The sequence below is a fragment of the Apteryx rowi genome, unplaced genomic scaffold (assembly GCF_003343035.1).
Source record: "Apteryx rowi isolate R43461 unplaced genomic scaffold, aptRow1 scaffold_84, whole genome shotgun sequence".
In the NCBI taxonomy this organism is placed as follows: Eukaryota; Metazoa; Chordata; class Aves; order Apterygiformes; family Apterygidae; genus Apteryx; species Apteryx rowi.
This window is the reverse complement of record NW_020451138.1, coordinates 1,042,083-1,056,576: the sequence shown is the minus strand read 5'-3', so window position 1 is coordinate 1,056,576 and position 14,494 is coordinate 1,042,083. Positions and strand designations below refer to the sequence as shown.

The window sequence follows — 14,494 nt, the reverse complement described above, 5'->3', positions numbered from 1 at the left end:
TTTCAAAGAAATGCACATTCTTTCTTCAAACATGAAAGAAAAATCAGACCATACCACCAATGTTCATTACCAACAAAATTATTGCCAGTTGTGATAGCTTTTTACAAATACTGTAACATTGACAATTAAATCAGAAAAGCAGATATACCTGGACTAGCCCTGGCAATACGTATGAGAGTGGGGCTATAAAAATTCTAGCTTTGTAGGAATTCCTCTTTTGTTCAGTGAGCCGTTCAAAACGTTCTCATTTCTTTATGTTTGTTTACTACTTACACATGTATAATAAATAGGTGAAGCAATCATTTTCCAATTAAGAACTGTGAGCAACTGTTTGCTCTTATTGTTTGGTATTAATTGGTTGTGTCAAATGCCAGGCTACCTACATCACATCTGTTCTTTTGTTTCTTGTCTGGATCACGAACTTTTTAAAAATAACAAAAAACTAGTAAGTTCCAGGAAAAATGATTAGGGAGGATAAAATGCTTAAAACTTAGAAAACTTTGAAAATTAGCAAAACCAAACATATGGGGGGAAAATGAAGCTGCAAACGATTGTGCAGAGCCAGTATTTCAATTTTTTTTTAGAATAAATTAGTGTTTCTTAAATAAATATGAAATATAAATGAAAAAACATCAGAGTATACACAATATTCAAGACTGAATAGGGACTGAAATTAATTTGAATCACAAATTTCATCTCAAACATGTGAGGATGTAGTTAAAATAATAAGTAATGAATAACTTTTCTGAAATGGAGAATATTACCATTTTAAGGCTGACTTGTAGGAAAGGATATCTAGAGAAATATTCTGAAACGCAGAATCACAGAATGGTTGAGGTTGGAAGGGACCTCTGGAGAGCATCAAGCCTGACCCCCTGCTCAAGCAAGGTCACCTAGAACAGGTCACCCAGGACGGTGTCCAGTCAGTTTTGAATAGCCCTGAGGATGGAGACTCCACAACCTCTCTGGGCAACCTGTCCCACAGTTTGACTGCCCTCACAGTAAAGAAAAGAAATGAGATAACTCCACAAAAAACCAACGACCATCTTAATTTCTGTATTATCTCTCATATGAACATTTTATGTGTTATTACTACACCAGTTAAATATTACCGTCATAAGTAAGAGCAATAATTACYTTAGCTAAAATATTTTCTATATATGTGCATTTTACACATAAGCAATAGGGAACCACTCTGGTCTGAATACTACATCTAATTATAGATAAGATGTTACACAACTCTTTTGACACTGGATTTATTATATTATGAAATTAATTAGTCTTAGGTTTTAAATATCATTTTCATTCGTCTTAGGCATTTTTTGTATATATATTCTAAAAATGCATATAATATTCCAGTATTATGCAGAAAAAATGCCAACAGTATTTATGTTGAGAACTACTCCAATTAATACAGTCAAGTGCAGTGTGCCCTTAGAGACTCTATCTGCTGAACTGGAAATCCATCCAAGCAAAATCTCTCTATTATTTCACAACCCCAGGTAACAACCTCAAGAATACCTAGGGATGCATCAGTAATCCAAGGAACATTTTTAAACATGCAGTTTACTAAAAAAGAAACCCCAAACAAGCCACAAACTGATCTACAGTTAATTTTTCTACTATTAATGCCTGCTCTAAAACTTTCGGAAGATTGTAATATAACCGAAAGTGGACTGGAAACATGGACTTTGCCAGTAAAATTGCAGACACAGACTGTATTGATGACAAGTCCTCCCCACACAGTACACAAGCTATGAAAAAAAGAGTATTTTGCTGATGTTGTGGTTATGTCAATTGGTGTATGTGTGTATTTCCTTTGCATGCCTAATCAATACAGCTATTTGTTGAAAACGCATGGCAGTTTTGACCTGCATAACTGAAAGCTGTCAAGTCTTTCTTTTATTTAAATAGTCATCCACTAAGTGGCCAAAATAATTAGATGTTTCTGTTGTGTCCATGTTTGTTAGTTTTCAGTGTCTTCATGGTTCACAATTTTCCTGCTTCTGAGAGGGAAGCATGGATTGAAATCTAAAAGCAACTGTTTTTTAGATAATTTATTTCAGACATTTCATTCATTTAAGAAATTTAATGAATTTAAGGGATTCAACAAGCATACCTACGGTTGCCATTATGATTAAAATTTAGAGCAACCTTCCTTTCAATGCTAACCTCTATTACATATTCTCTTGTATGATGACAGTATGATTTGTTCAAGAGAAGCAAACCTAGCAGGATGTATGAATCTGAGTATGTGGAAAAAAGTTTGCCTTGCAGAACAGAATCACAGCAATGCTGGCTGGAAGGGATCTCTGGAGCTCATCGGGTCCAGCCTCCTGCCTGAGGTGGGACTATCATCAACCCCAGATCAGGTCAACCATAGATTGTCTAGCTAAATCTTGAAAACCTCCAACTTCTCTGGGTAATCTGTTCCAATGCTGCACTATGTCCTAGGTTTTCCTAATTTCCGATTAGGAAAAGTTTTTGCAAATGTACAATCTGACCCTCCCATGCTGTAATATGTGGTCATTTCACTCATACCACTCAAACAGTGTAGACTAAACCACCCTTCAGCCTCCTCTTTGTTTTTACTAAACAAGTCCAGCTCTTAACCTCTCCTTTTGGTCATATGCTCCAGGCCCCTGACCCTCTTGAAGGTCCTTTGCTACACTCTCTCAAGTTTATCCGCATCCCTCTTGAATTGGGGGGCCCAAACCTGGATGCAGTATTCCAGATGTGGCCTCACCAGTACTGAGCAGAGGGGTATAACAGCTTGCCTTAATGGGCTGGCCACACTCCTCCTAATGTAGTTCAGTATGCAGTTTGCCTTTTTTGCAGTAAGTACACTGTTTGTTTAGATTCAATCCCCTGTCCACCACAATGCAGGCTCATTTGAAAATAGAACCCCCTTCCCCCAACCATATAAAGCATCCCATGATTGCTAACTGTGTCCTTCTAACAGCAATAGTTTTACTCAGTGGGGAAAAAAAGTACCTCTAATAAATGACACTTCTGATTTTGAAGCTGCTTTTAATTAAAAACTGAAAGAGAAGCTAATATAGCTTGACAGAAACTGTGATTTCTATGTGAACTTCTTTTTAATAAAAGCACAGGATAGGTAAAGTTCTAAACTCACTGGAAGTAAAACTGAAAACAAGGCATTTACTTATACCAATTTCAGCTGCTTGGCATTTTAGCTCAGTTTATAGATTTTAATTCTTATTCTTAATTATGTACATGAATGTGTATCTACAATGATACATATATTTGTTTGATACCATGACTATCATCTGAAGCAAACTATCTTTTAATTCTAATCTTCTTCAGAAGGAAATACTCTGGTTAACAGATATTTTAATTTATAATAACAATTATTTGTTTGAATTATATTAAATAGTTCTAAACACCAGCACTTAGCTGATAGGTATAGCAACAAGACAGCTATTCAAGTACAATGCAAGTTAGATCACAAATGTTAGAAATGTATACAAAGGCTACAGGGAAATAAAAACATTTAGGACAGAATGTAAGATTCAGATTCAGTTGTATAATACTTCATTTTCTTACCTTCAAAAACCTTAAGAACCTCTTGTTTGATATATTTTTTTATTTCTTCAGATGAAACTGTATCAGCCTGATGAGGAAACAAAGAGGTGATATATATCAGTTATTCAGTAAGGAAGAAAGATACTCAGGGCACTTTTATAATGTTACAAAATCAAGAGATGCTAAAATTGGCACTAAGCATGCAAAGCTTTCACCAAAAATAAAATGTTCCAAAATATTTGTGTTATTCACTTAACTGAAAAGGCCATCTTATTCCAAATATATTATAACGTTATGAAGGTCTCTAATACCATAAAGTAGCAGAGGCACTCTCAACTATCAGGACGATCAGCATATTATATGTGCTTTGAAACTATTAATATTGCTTTTTCATAAGACTATTCTAAGGATGTCCAGTCATACTATTATGCTTTATTTGCCTTTCATATAATGTTCGTCAGCTTCTCACCTCCATTAGGGACTAGCTGCTTTGATGCACAGCCAAGTAAATAATACCGTATCAGAGTACCAATAACTTACACTAGAAAAGCTTTTTAGAGCTTTATTCTATCTGATTGAAGGTATCTCATTAGTTAAAAAAAAAAAGAGCACAACACATATAATTGTGTGCATGCATGTGGAGACAAACCAAGGTATATACAACAACAGGTAGAGTGATAATTTCTCTTTTATTGAGGATCATTTCTGTCTGCCTGTATTTCATTCTCATTTGCAAACACGTACACTTTAGCTCTTAAGTTTATGAAAAACTTGTAAAATTAATTGCATTGAGTAGCCATCTGTTGATTTGTTAGGAGCTAAATAAGTTAAGCATTACCTAACAACTGCTCTGAAAGTAGCTCATGTGCACTCACATAGTGAAAAGCAAAATTCAAAAGAACTGCTTGATCACCTGGGCAGAATTTTTTCCACATCTGATAACTGAAGAGAAATTTTAGTTTTTATGATACTGTTGCATTGCTTGGTTGAGTTTCCACTGCTCAGCACATGCTACCTTCATGTCTACTGACTTCACAAGCAGTAACTCAGAACTTGTATTTTCTTACCAGAAAACCTGGGGGTCCTGGTGAACCTGGGGGACCTTGATGACCTGGTGATCCTGGATGGCCTCTGTCTCCTGGTGGCCCAATAGGACCTATAGCTCCCCTTTCGCCTGATGGTCCAGGTTTCCCTCTTTCACCTTGTGGACCTTTGTCTCCTGGAATACCCTGATCTCCCTGTGCAAAATAAAAGCATAAAGAAAACCATTGCATACAGTAGAACTAACTAGGAAAAGTCATCCAAGAACGTTAAAGAGAAACTTCTTTTCTGTTCAGAAATAGGCATTTCTTAGACAAATATGTTATGCAGGGAAGCTGATTTTTACAGGCTAATCCTGTCTTTGAAAACACAGAGGGTAATATTCTGTTTTTTTACACTTCTAATATTGAACTCAACAACAAAAAAATAACGTGACTGTAACCTACTTTTCAAGTATAGAGTTGGGGTGCACAAAGTTTAAAGCCCTGATCCATAAAATGACCTAGAAATGTCAAAGATGACACAGGTAGAATTTAGGTGCTCAAGCTCCTCCAGGCAAAAGGTATAAATTTTTTTCTGTAAAAAAAATAAATTCCCTAGATGTCTAATATTTTGTTTCTGCACACACTAATGCCTTGAAAGACTGGACAGTTTCATGCCCCTCTTCATCTTATACCCAACTGTTACCTTCAGATTAGGGTCTCCTCTATTCACTCTTAAAATTGCAATTTGTTAGATCTGATGAGAACATGACTACCACAGACCTTCAGGAATAAGCTCCACAACCCCCCTCCCCCCCATCAGTTTGTCAATTCTCACTCAAAATGTAAGAGGGATGCTGCTCACTACTCATATGACATCCCAATGGTCAGGCCACTCTCTCAAGATGAAAGACCAGGATTCTGTTCCCCCTTCAATCTAAGATCATCCAAACCCATCTCACTCTTTTTAGGAGACTGGCTTGGCTATCAAGGTGCTCTAGAGAGCATTAACCTCAAAGCAAAATCAGTTCAAATTTCTAAGATCAGAGAAGGAGAATGCCTTTGTGGTCAAGTGACTGAGGGTGCTTAGCTGGCAGAGGTGCGGACTCCTTCCTGAGCCATGTCTAAACTCTTTTCTGGATCCAGACCAATGTCACACAATAAAAAAGACTTGAGTTTAGACTGCCCATGTCTTACAACAATGGTCTGATCCTTTATCCATCCTTTGTCTCACAAAGGTTAAGCAAAAGTCTTATAGTGGGGCTTAAGAAGAGGAGGTTGGGTAGGTTAAAACCCATGGGCAGAAAGACACAATACAGATGAAAACAGAGTGAAAGAAACAATGGAATGAAAGTGTAAAAAGACTGAAGTTTCATTGAAATGTTGCATTTGGATAAATAGGAATCTGCAGGCACATAAAAAGCACAGCCTGAATGGGTGCTTCATTGGCCATCTGCCCAGTATTCTCAATGTCCCTAATACGATGACTGCAGAAAGCTACCACCGTAGGTTTTATCTGCCTACATTATCCTGCAGACTACATTTTGGTCATTCCTTCTCTGGAAAAAAAAAAAAAAAGAGAGAAAAGAAAAAAAAAAAAAAAAACATTTTGGTCATTCCTTCTCTGGAAAAAAAAAAAAAAAAAGAGAGAAAAGAAATAAACAGACTGTATACTTTTCAGCTAGAAGGTAGCTGATAAGGTAATCAAAGAGGGTACAAACATATGATTTTCAAGATAAGCTTATGCAAAAATATAAAGAATCAGTGTAACAGGTATGAGTAAGAGAAAAGAAATACAGAAGATTTCTGAACAGGTATTTGACCTTCAGGATAAAAAGGAACATGGCGAAATGCGTGTTTCTGCATTTTGCCTGTTCTACAATTTCAGTTCCTGAAAATAACCAACAGATACGCAAACCCATTTGTAATGAGTGAATTCCTTGCAAACAAAATAAATTAAAGGCCAGCGTTTTGGCCAGAAACAGCTACCAACATGGGCTGAGATAGGACTTGATTTGTTTTATTTGTAAGAAATTAAATCTTTTAGAATGACTTAAAGCATTAGCTATTAGTTTGCTGAACTATAGCTATGGACCAAATCTTGCGTTCAGACTGTTGATGATTAGTTGATGGTTCTTAAGGATCACTGACTGTCCTTGCTGCATCACTTAAGCTATACCACCATAAGGAGCAAACAGCACCAAGAATTGATTACATCTTTACCAGAGTAATCCACAATCTACACTATGAGAGGTAAATGAATGGAATTAATTGCAATCTTATTCTATAACAAGTACTGGTAAACTGTACTCAGATTTGAAACACTATTAACTGATAAAACAGTAAAACTGTAGTTATATTCTAAAATCATATTTATATGACATGTAAAGATTAAAAAGACAGAGAGGAAGGTAAGGATGCATGTAGGAGGTTGCACACAATTTTATCACTCATTTGTCCTCCAAATCTCTTTGATTTCCAGTGAGTTAGAGCTTATTACTGGCTATAATTAAGCTTCACTACAAAGACCGCTGTGACATGTGATGTTTTATTGGATTAACTGAAATCATAATGCATTCCTGACTGGAGTTTAAATTGCTCTTGATAAGAGTGCAGAGGAAGTGAACTCTGGAAATCCTACCCAGAGAGAGAAAAAAAAAAAACAAGCCCAAAACCCTGTAAAAATTTGAAATCTCTTTGTCCTGCATATATAATTTTTAATCTGCCAAAACTACTGACACGATCACATATTCAGGGAAGTCAGAGTGACATGTAAACAATCTCTATGTGATTACATATTTGTAAGATGTATTATCTTATGTTTCTCTTAAAAGAGCTATTCTCCAATATTGCATACACCTGATTTCCAGTTTTATTTTTCGGGCATGAATATTTAGAGCTGGGCAAAACTCTAAACATGAATGATTGCCTGCAGACACACAGCTACTTTAGCTATTCAGTAGAAAAAGAGAAGACATGAAGTGATACCAAAAAAATACATGTAATCCTTGTCTCAGTCTCTCAAATTTTCAAGAATTGATGGGAGTAGGAAAACGGGGAAGAGGAATATTCTGATGGAAGAGGCACAAAAAGGTTTCTATAAATTTAAGATTTACAGGAAAAAGTGTTCTCTCCTGCAGGCACCTATCATACCAGGACATGTAATGGAGCACATTATGAAATTCAAGGTACAGAAAGGACTTTGATGGAGAAGCAGAACTTTTGTAGTCTGCAGGAAATAGGCTCTTTCCCAGACTTACAAAGTTTTTGCATCCAAAACCCTTATGTTCTACTTCATTCATAGCAACCTGAAGCATTGTAAGATAAAACTGAAGAACAACTCGTGTTCTACAGTATGTTTTCGCAAAAGTTGAAAGAAGTACAGCCATTAACATAATTTTTAGTTTATTAATTTTTTTGAGAATGAAGTCTAGTATTGGGAGATGTTGAACACACTCCATTCTGTCCAATTAAGTATTATTTAAAGCATAAATATACATGTATCATTTTATTGGTTTAAAACTCAGCAGAGTAGGTATGGATAGCTAGTCTACTAGAAACAAAGGAAAATGTAGGCTTCTCTAAGACCATGGCAGTGTGAAGCTGATGCTGGATTTGCTTTTCTTCTAAATGATTCTATTTCACAGGTTGTCAACGTGTAGGAGGCAGATCAAATAATACAGTCACTTTTCAAAGAAGCATTTTTGAACCGCTTCCAGTGTTTCGCTCGTGTTTGGAAGAAGCTCCTTGTAAAAATTCATAAAACTAGATCATTATCTTCCTCCAAATTCCTTTTTAAAGTATTCTTTGCTATGATGTGTACAAAAAAAGGATAGGACATTTGGATTTTGAGATCTCTGCCTACTGTGCTGATTTGTACAGTCTTTCTCTTTTCTAGTGTTTTCTCAATACTTGCATTTAACTTTGTACTAAAAGGTAAATTCCATGAAGGAGGAGCTATCCTTTTGTCTGGGTTTCTACATGCTCTAGTACAGTGGGCTCCTGGTCTATGATTGAGGTATGCAAATAGCAATAAATGAGTCAGCCACCAGTATTTTAATCTGTTGTAGATGTGACTTGAAAGGCATACATCAAATTGATATAAGCCATACATTTTCAATTGGTTGGCCATTAAGGTGTGTAGTAATAGCAGCAGTGTTTAGTCATTCAAAGGAGATTAAGATTATCTCAGCCCTTGTGACCTATTCCTTCTCACAGTGGACTCTATAAAGATATATTACATATGAAAACCTCAGAAGTATTGTTCTGTCCTTCCAATTTTGATGCTTGCCTTTTCTATAATTGCAATAGCTGGTCTCAAACTGAAGGAATATACTGGACAGCAGTAATAATAACTGCTGCAAGAAAAATTTGGCTTTATATTATTTTCTGTAATCATTGCAATCTTTCTCACAAAAGCAGGACTGTAATATCTGATCCAGGGAAAAAAAAATCCTGCTCTCCCACTGACCTCTTATCTGAGATGCAGATCTCTGCTGTGTATTTTATAGTCCTTAAGCAAATCTCCCCTTGTTATTGACCTTTTTTTTTCCCTGAAGAATTACAAAGCACAACTTGCTGCTTTCTTAAATCTGTGTTCAGATACTGCATTGGGCTTATTTATAACTTTTCTGCTTTCCAAGGCTGTGAGAGATTTTGATTATCACTTGAGCCAAAAATACTTCTGAAAACTGAATTAATTTTTAGCATATAGCTATGCTATTTTGTACAGGGGAGGGCTAGATTGTGGCCTGTTAGCCAGTGATCCGAGAAGAGAGAGCAGATTCAGAGATGAGAGAGGCCTCTTTGGGAGCAAACATAGATCTATATTTACATATATATGTGCATACACACGCACACACACAAGTTTGTGTGTGTACATATGTATATATATTTGTATGCATACACATGCATTCTTTCACTGATGAGATTGGAATGAATAGACCCTCTTCCTTTTTCCTGAATCTTCCCAAGTTTTACTCTGATGAAGAGAGCTAAGGCCATGTCTGTCTCACAGTTTTTTTCAGCGTCTTCCTCCCTGCTAAAAAGGATGGACAGTTGCAAATGAATCCCAGCCCATTAGCATAATGCATCGTTCAAAGCTACTTCTTAAATTCTCTGCTGCTGTGCAGTCACTTTGCTTGCAGTCTGCCCAGATACAAACAGTGCTGCCAAAACCTGGTAAATTCTCTTGAAGATGTGGCTTTAGGTGGGGTCAGTGTATGTTTCAAGGTCATGTATTTATAGGTTCAGCCTCTTCCTCTGGCTGTATGTCTATGGTTTTAGCTGCAGGACATTCAGTTAGATAACACTGATAAGGTCAAGGTTGAGCAAAGTACTGCAGTACACAGTGGGCTGTACAACAAGAAGATTCTTAAATCTTATTTTTCGCCTTAAAGGCAGGAATAGAACATTGCAAAACGTTAATTTCTGTAAGTGACAATTATTGTAATAATGGTTAAAACCTCATGTCTCCTCAGTGTCTACAGTTGCATTTCTTGCAACTGAAGATGGGGGAAGCTTTATTGCTCCTTCAGGCTCTACCTGCATCACTATGGAATTATCTACTTGCTAATTTTCACCCTATTGATCAGTTTATACCTCCCAAGACAACAGTGTTAGAAAATCTATAAATGTGTTTTTCCTCTAAATGCAGAAGCCAATTAAATTCTCATTCCTTAAATCAAAGTGATCTCTGGGACTGAGTCTCTTAAGTGTCTAAAAGACCGCCTGAAGTTCAGAGAAAATTAATTTGCTGTTTTTTCCTTTAAAATACATCCTAACAAGGTGCTTGGATGCTCAGAAAAAGGAAAAAGTTATTAAAACAGGCAACTTACACGTTCTCCTTTGGGCCCTCGATCTCCCGGTCTCCCCACAGCACCCTGAAAAATTGATTTTGAAAAAAGCTAAACATATTTCTAAAAAGCTGTGTTGTATATTCATCTGCCAGCAAAAGTGAAAGCAACTGCCTAGGATTGACAGTTACGTTATCTGTGAAGAATAAGATATACTAGTCTTCAAAAGTATGTTTTCCTACCGGAGGACCTGGCAATCCATCTTTTCCATTGATTCCCTATAAAAAAAAAACCACAATTGTTTTATAATTATGGGTCTGTATATGTATTTTAAAAATATAAAGGGTAAATATTTAGTGATGATATCAATACACATTCTGAAGTTGTGGAGTCAGCAGTTTGTGTGCTTACAATATTAAAATACTCACAAATAGCCTTGAGGCATGTGAAAGAAAAGAACTTGGGGCCATACTGAACTGCAAGCATGTTAAGTTTTAACTAAGTGAAAAAAATATCTTCGGCAACATGATGTGCATCAACTTTAATGAGCATGCAACTTTAAATGACAAGTTATATGGGAATTTTGCAAACATGTGGAACATGGAACTGGATATGCACTTTTCTAGTCCTACCTCATCACTACATAATCATAGAAGAAATTCCTCTTGTTCTAGATAGTAGCCCTAAACTGATGTTGTTTTGCACAGGAACATAACAGGAAGTAAAAGGTAAACAGATAAATAGACTATTTTCTTGTCCTATATAACCTAAAGATGATTTCAGTGTCTTAGGAGAAATCCAGACCTATTCCCTCAAAACACTGTGCTGTTACAGAGACTATGCCTTAATAGTAAGTGGGCCAGACCTATTCTTTGGTCTTTGGGACCTGTTGCATGGTACATCTTCAACCTACTTGGCTAAATATTTTTCTTTCCCAAAAGAGAGTGGTCTCATTCGTACCACCTATTGGAAACAGTCTCAGACCCACATTATCGCCCAAACTGTAACTGGACATTGCCTCAGAGAGTGCCCACCCTTGTCGCTCCCTGACACAACCCATGGAAGTAGGCACTGCAGCTTTAAAATGTTATTAGTGACAGGGATTTTACAATGATTTCCTAAACTGGGCCAATTTGGTGCAGAAGTTACTGAAATTTTCCTCTTATTTCAAGACAGAAGCATAAGGTGGGGAGACATGGTAACAAACTTAAATGGGCTACTTCTCATGCTTGGCACTGAAACACCAGGCTTACGGGGAGTTAATTAGTTCTGTGCTACCCTAACGGAACTGCTGCTGGAATATAAACTAGGTTGTTTTAAACTAGCTCAGGCAGTGCCACAATACACTGCTGTCTGCTGTGCTGTTGCATTTCAAATGAGGACATCAGTTTAGACATATCCTAAGAGAATAGTAAAAGTTTCAGCCACAGTGTTGCATTACCTGTATACAGAGGAGTTAATGAGAGAGCCACGAAGCAAACAATTCTCTATCTAAACTGAAATTGGGAATGCATTTTGTTACCCCATCCTTATAGACTGTGTGGAATGTCTGGGTTAACATTCTCCTTCACAAAAAATACTACAGGATCCTTCATGTCAACAAGACCCAAAGGACCTTCAAAGGATCTCAAAACATTAATTATTAAAACATCACAATACTGGGCCCTCATATAAAAAGAACTCTTGACTGTATGACTACTATGAGCACTATAGCTGTATATATTCTTAGAAAGACACCTAGCATAATATAAAGCAGGATGTAATTTTATTTCTTTTGTAACTTCTGACAAATTAAGATGCCTGTTTTTGCAGTGAATGTATATATTCAGTATATAATTGCTTACTGGTTTTCCTTGTGGCCCTTCTGGCCCAGGGAATCCTATATCTCCTATAGGTCCTCTTTCACCCTTAAAAAGAAGAACACACACACAAAAAATCTGCACGTAAGTCTTGCATTCAGTGTTTGAAATATTTGTGTACTATCTTTATAGTCCAGAACTCAAATTTGCACTTACAGGTTCACCTGGCATCCCTGGGGATCCTGGAGATCCAGTCTTTCCCTGCAAAAAGAGAACATTAAAAATTCAAAATTACTAGAAAACAAAACACTGATTTCTCTTAGCTAAAAAATAAGACAGGAGATGTACTTGATTGAAATACTCATGTTATTGCTCAACAAATGCTTTAAGACAGAAAAAATATTTTATCATTTCTTTTTTTCTTTTATAAAGCAGCTTACATATGCACAATGTTATTCTGGCTCACGTGCACAAATTAATTTAACCACTTGGTCTCTTCATTTCCGAACACTGAGATAATGTTTTCATGGAAATTTCTTTTACAACCCCATGATTTCCTTCTTGGGTGGTAATAGTCAGATTAGAGTTCATCACTGTATATGTATAACAAAAAATTTTCTCCTCAAGTACTTCCTGCTCCTGATATATTTTAAAGAGGTTTTATTACTGACGTGATACCTTTTGCAAATTTTCTTCAAGTTCTTTTTCTGACCAGTTTTATTGCAGTTTTAAGTTGCACCTGCCAGAGTTGATAATCCTTTCTAGTCTCATCATTTAGATAATGACTTTAGATGACTTCAGCTTTTTGAAAGATACCTTCTTGCTTTTAGCAAACTTGCTTATCTTGTTATTCCTTGCAGGCATCATGGAAGAAAAACCTGCTGAAAACAAAGAACTGGACAGCCCATCAAGAAAGACTTGAAAAATGGGCAAAAAGAGGTTAGGTGCATCCACGGTGGATTTTAGCTTTTGTTGTTCCTGGAAGGAGGTAGGATCTAAGTGCATTATAGTTGCTATCACACTGTTTCCTTGACTGTTATGTGTTATATTCTGCTCTGCACAAAGTCAAGTTCACCTCTTGGGGATTTTCTTCTCAGCACTCTTAAAGCAGTTAAAGCACTAGCTGGTTATGTTTAAAAATTAAGTCTCTGTGACATGTCCTGGTGTGCCATTCATCCAATCTTAGCTGAAGCCTTCCTTGATGACCACACTCCTGCTTCTGCAGCCTCTTATCTCCCTCAGCACATCACAGTCAATACTCCGCCCTGATCAAGGAGTTGGTAATAGACCCAGTTTAGGCCCACATCCTATTTAGGCCTTGATATACATATATATTAGTGGTGGACACAGCACCCTGCTATTCTAACTGTAGGCAGCTTGAAGAAGATATTAACAGATCTATGCACAGGAACACAGGATAATTCATGTTGGAAGGGACCTCAAGAGGTCATCTAGTCAAAGCTCCTGCTCAAAGCAGGGTCAGCAACAAAGTCAGACCAGGTTATTCAGCATCAGACAAGAATCTATAACCTTGAACCTGCATTCCCTGGAAATATCATTGGACCAGATCCTGAACTGACTTGTATAAGTGAGGAAACTAACACATCAACACTAGTGACAACTTCAGGAATGACAGGACTGAGGATTCATGCTGAGGAAGTAGGCATCTGTGGTAATTCTCGCAGCCTCTCAGTCCAAGCTTTTCTGATAATCCCACTGAGCAAAAAGCYAAAGCTAGAATGAGACATTTATACCTCCAAATGGGAAAAACATTCTCTATTGAATCTAGGAAATAATGTCAGGCAGGCAGGACAAATTCTCTTCCAGTAAGATGTGTGGATACATTTCCAAAACTCTTCCCAGCCTGCTAAAAAGTAATGTCTCTCATAAATCTATTAACTTGTTAATTAAAACTGATTAGCATAAAATGTTAAAAGAAATAATTTATTTTAGTGGATTTCATTTGAATTAGACCTAAGCAACAGAATACTTTGCATCAACGATGAAGTGAACTCATTAAATATTTCGTATCCAACTAGAATTGAGAGCAACACTTGGAACAAGAATAAGTCTTGGAACATATCCAGAGGGAAATACATAGGGAATGAACAATTAYGATCAGCCTAACTGGCTACTGCATTATTGATTCACACCATGCAGTATATTTCAGAGCATCAAACTTCAATACTCCTACATGAGCTACAAAACTCAGAAAAATACTTTTCTTTTTCCTTTAAATGTGTACTTTTTACTTGTTTTAGGAGATCTTAACTAAATTAGCTATTTAAGTCCAGTGTTCACTCTTGGAACTCACAGTAAACATACTGAATCG

At 36.6% G+C, this 14,494-nt stretch overlaps 1 protein-coding gene across 1 annotated transcript in view; it reads right to left on the bottom strand.

Annotated features, from left to right (window-relative positions):
- The window catches only part of COL19A1 (collagen type XIX alpha 1 chain), a 233,994-nt gene that overhangs the window by 9,417 nt on the left and 210,083 nt on the right, over positions 1-14,494 (bottom strand). The window contains exons 47-52 of the mRNA XM_026090007.1: positions 12,379-12,423; positions 12,208-12,270; positions 10,606-10,641; positions 10,406-10,450; positions 4,614-4,784; positions 3,568-3,634 (exon numbers count right to left, since the gene is read on the bottom strand). Of these exons, the coding sequence (XP_025945792.1) occupies positions 3,568-3,634; positions 4,614-4,784; positions 10,406-10,450; positions 10,606-10,641; positions 12,208-12,270; positions 12,379-12,423 (427 nt within the window). The remainder of the gene's footprint in view (positions 1-3,567; positions 3,635-4,613; positions 4,785-10,405; positions 10,451-10,605; positions 10,642-12,207; positions 12,271-12,378; positions 12,424-14,494) is intronic.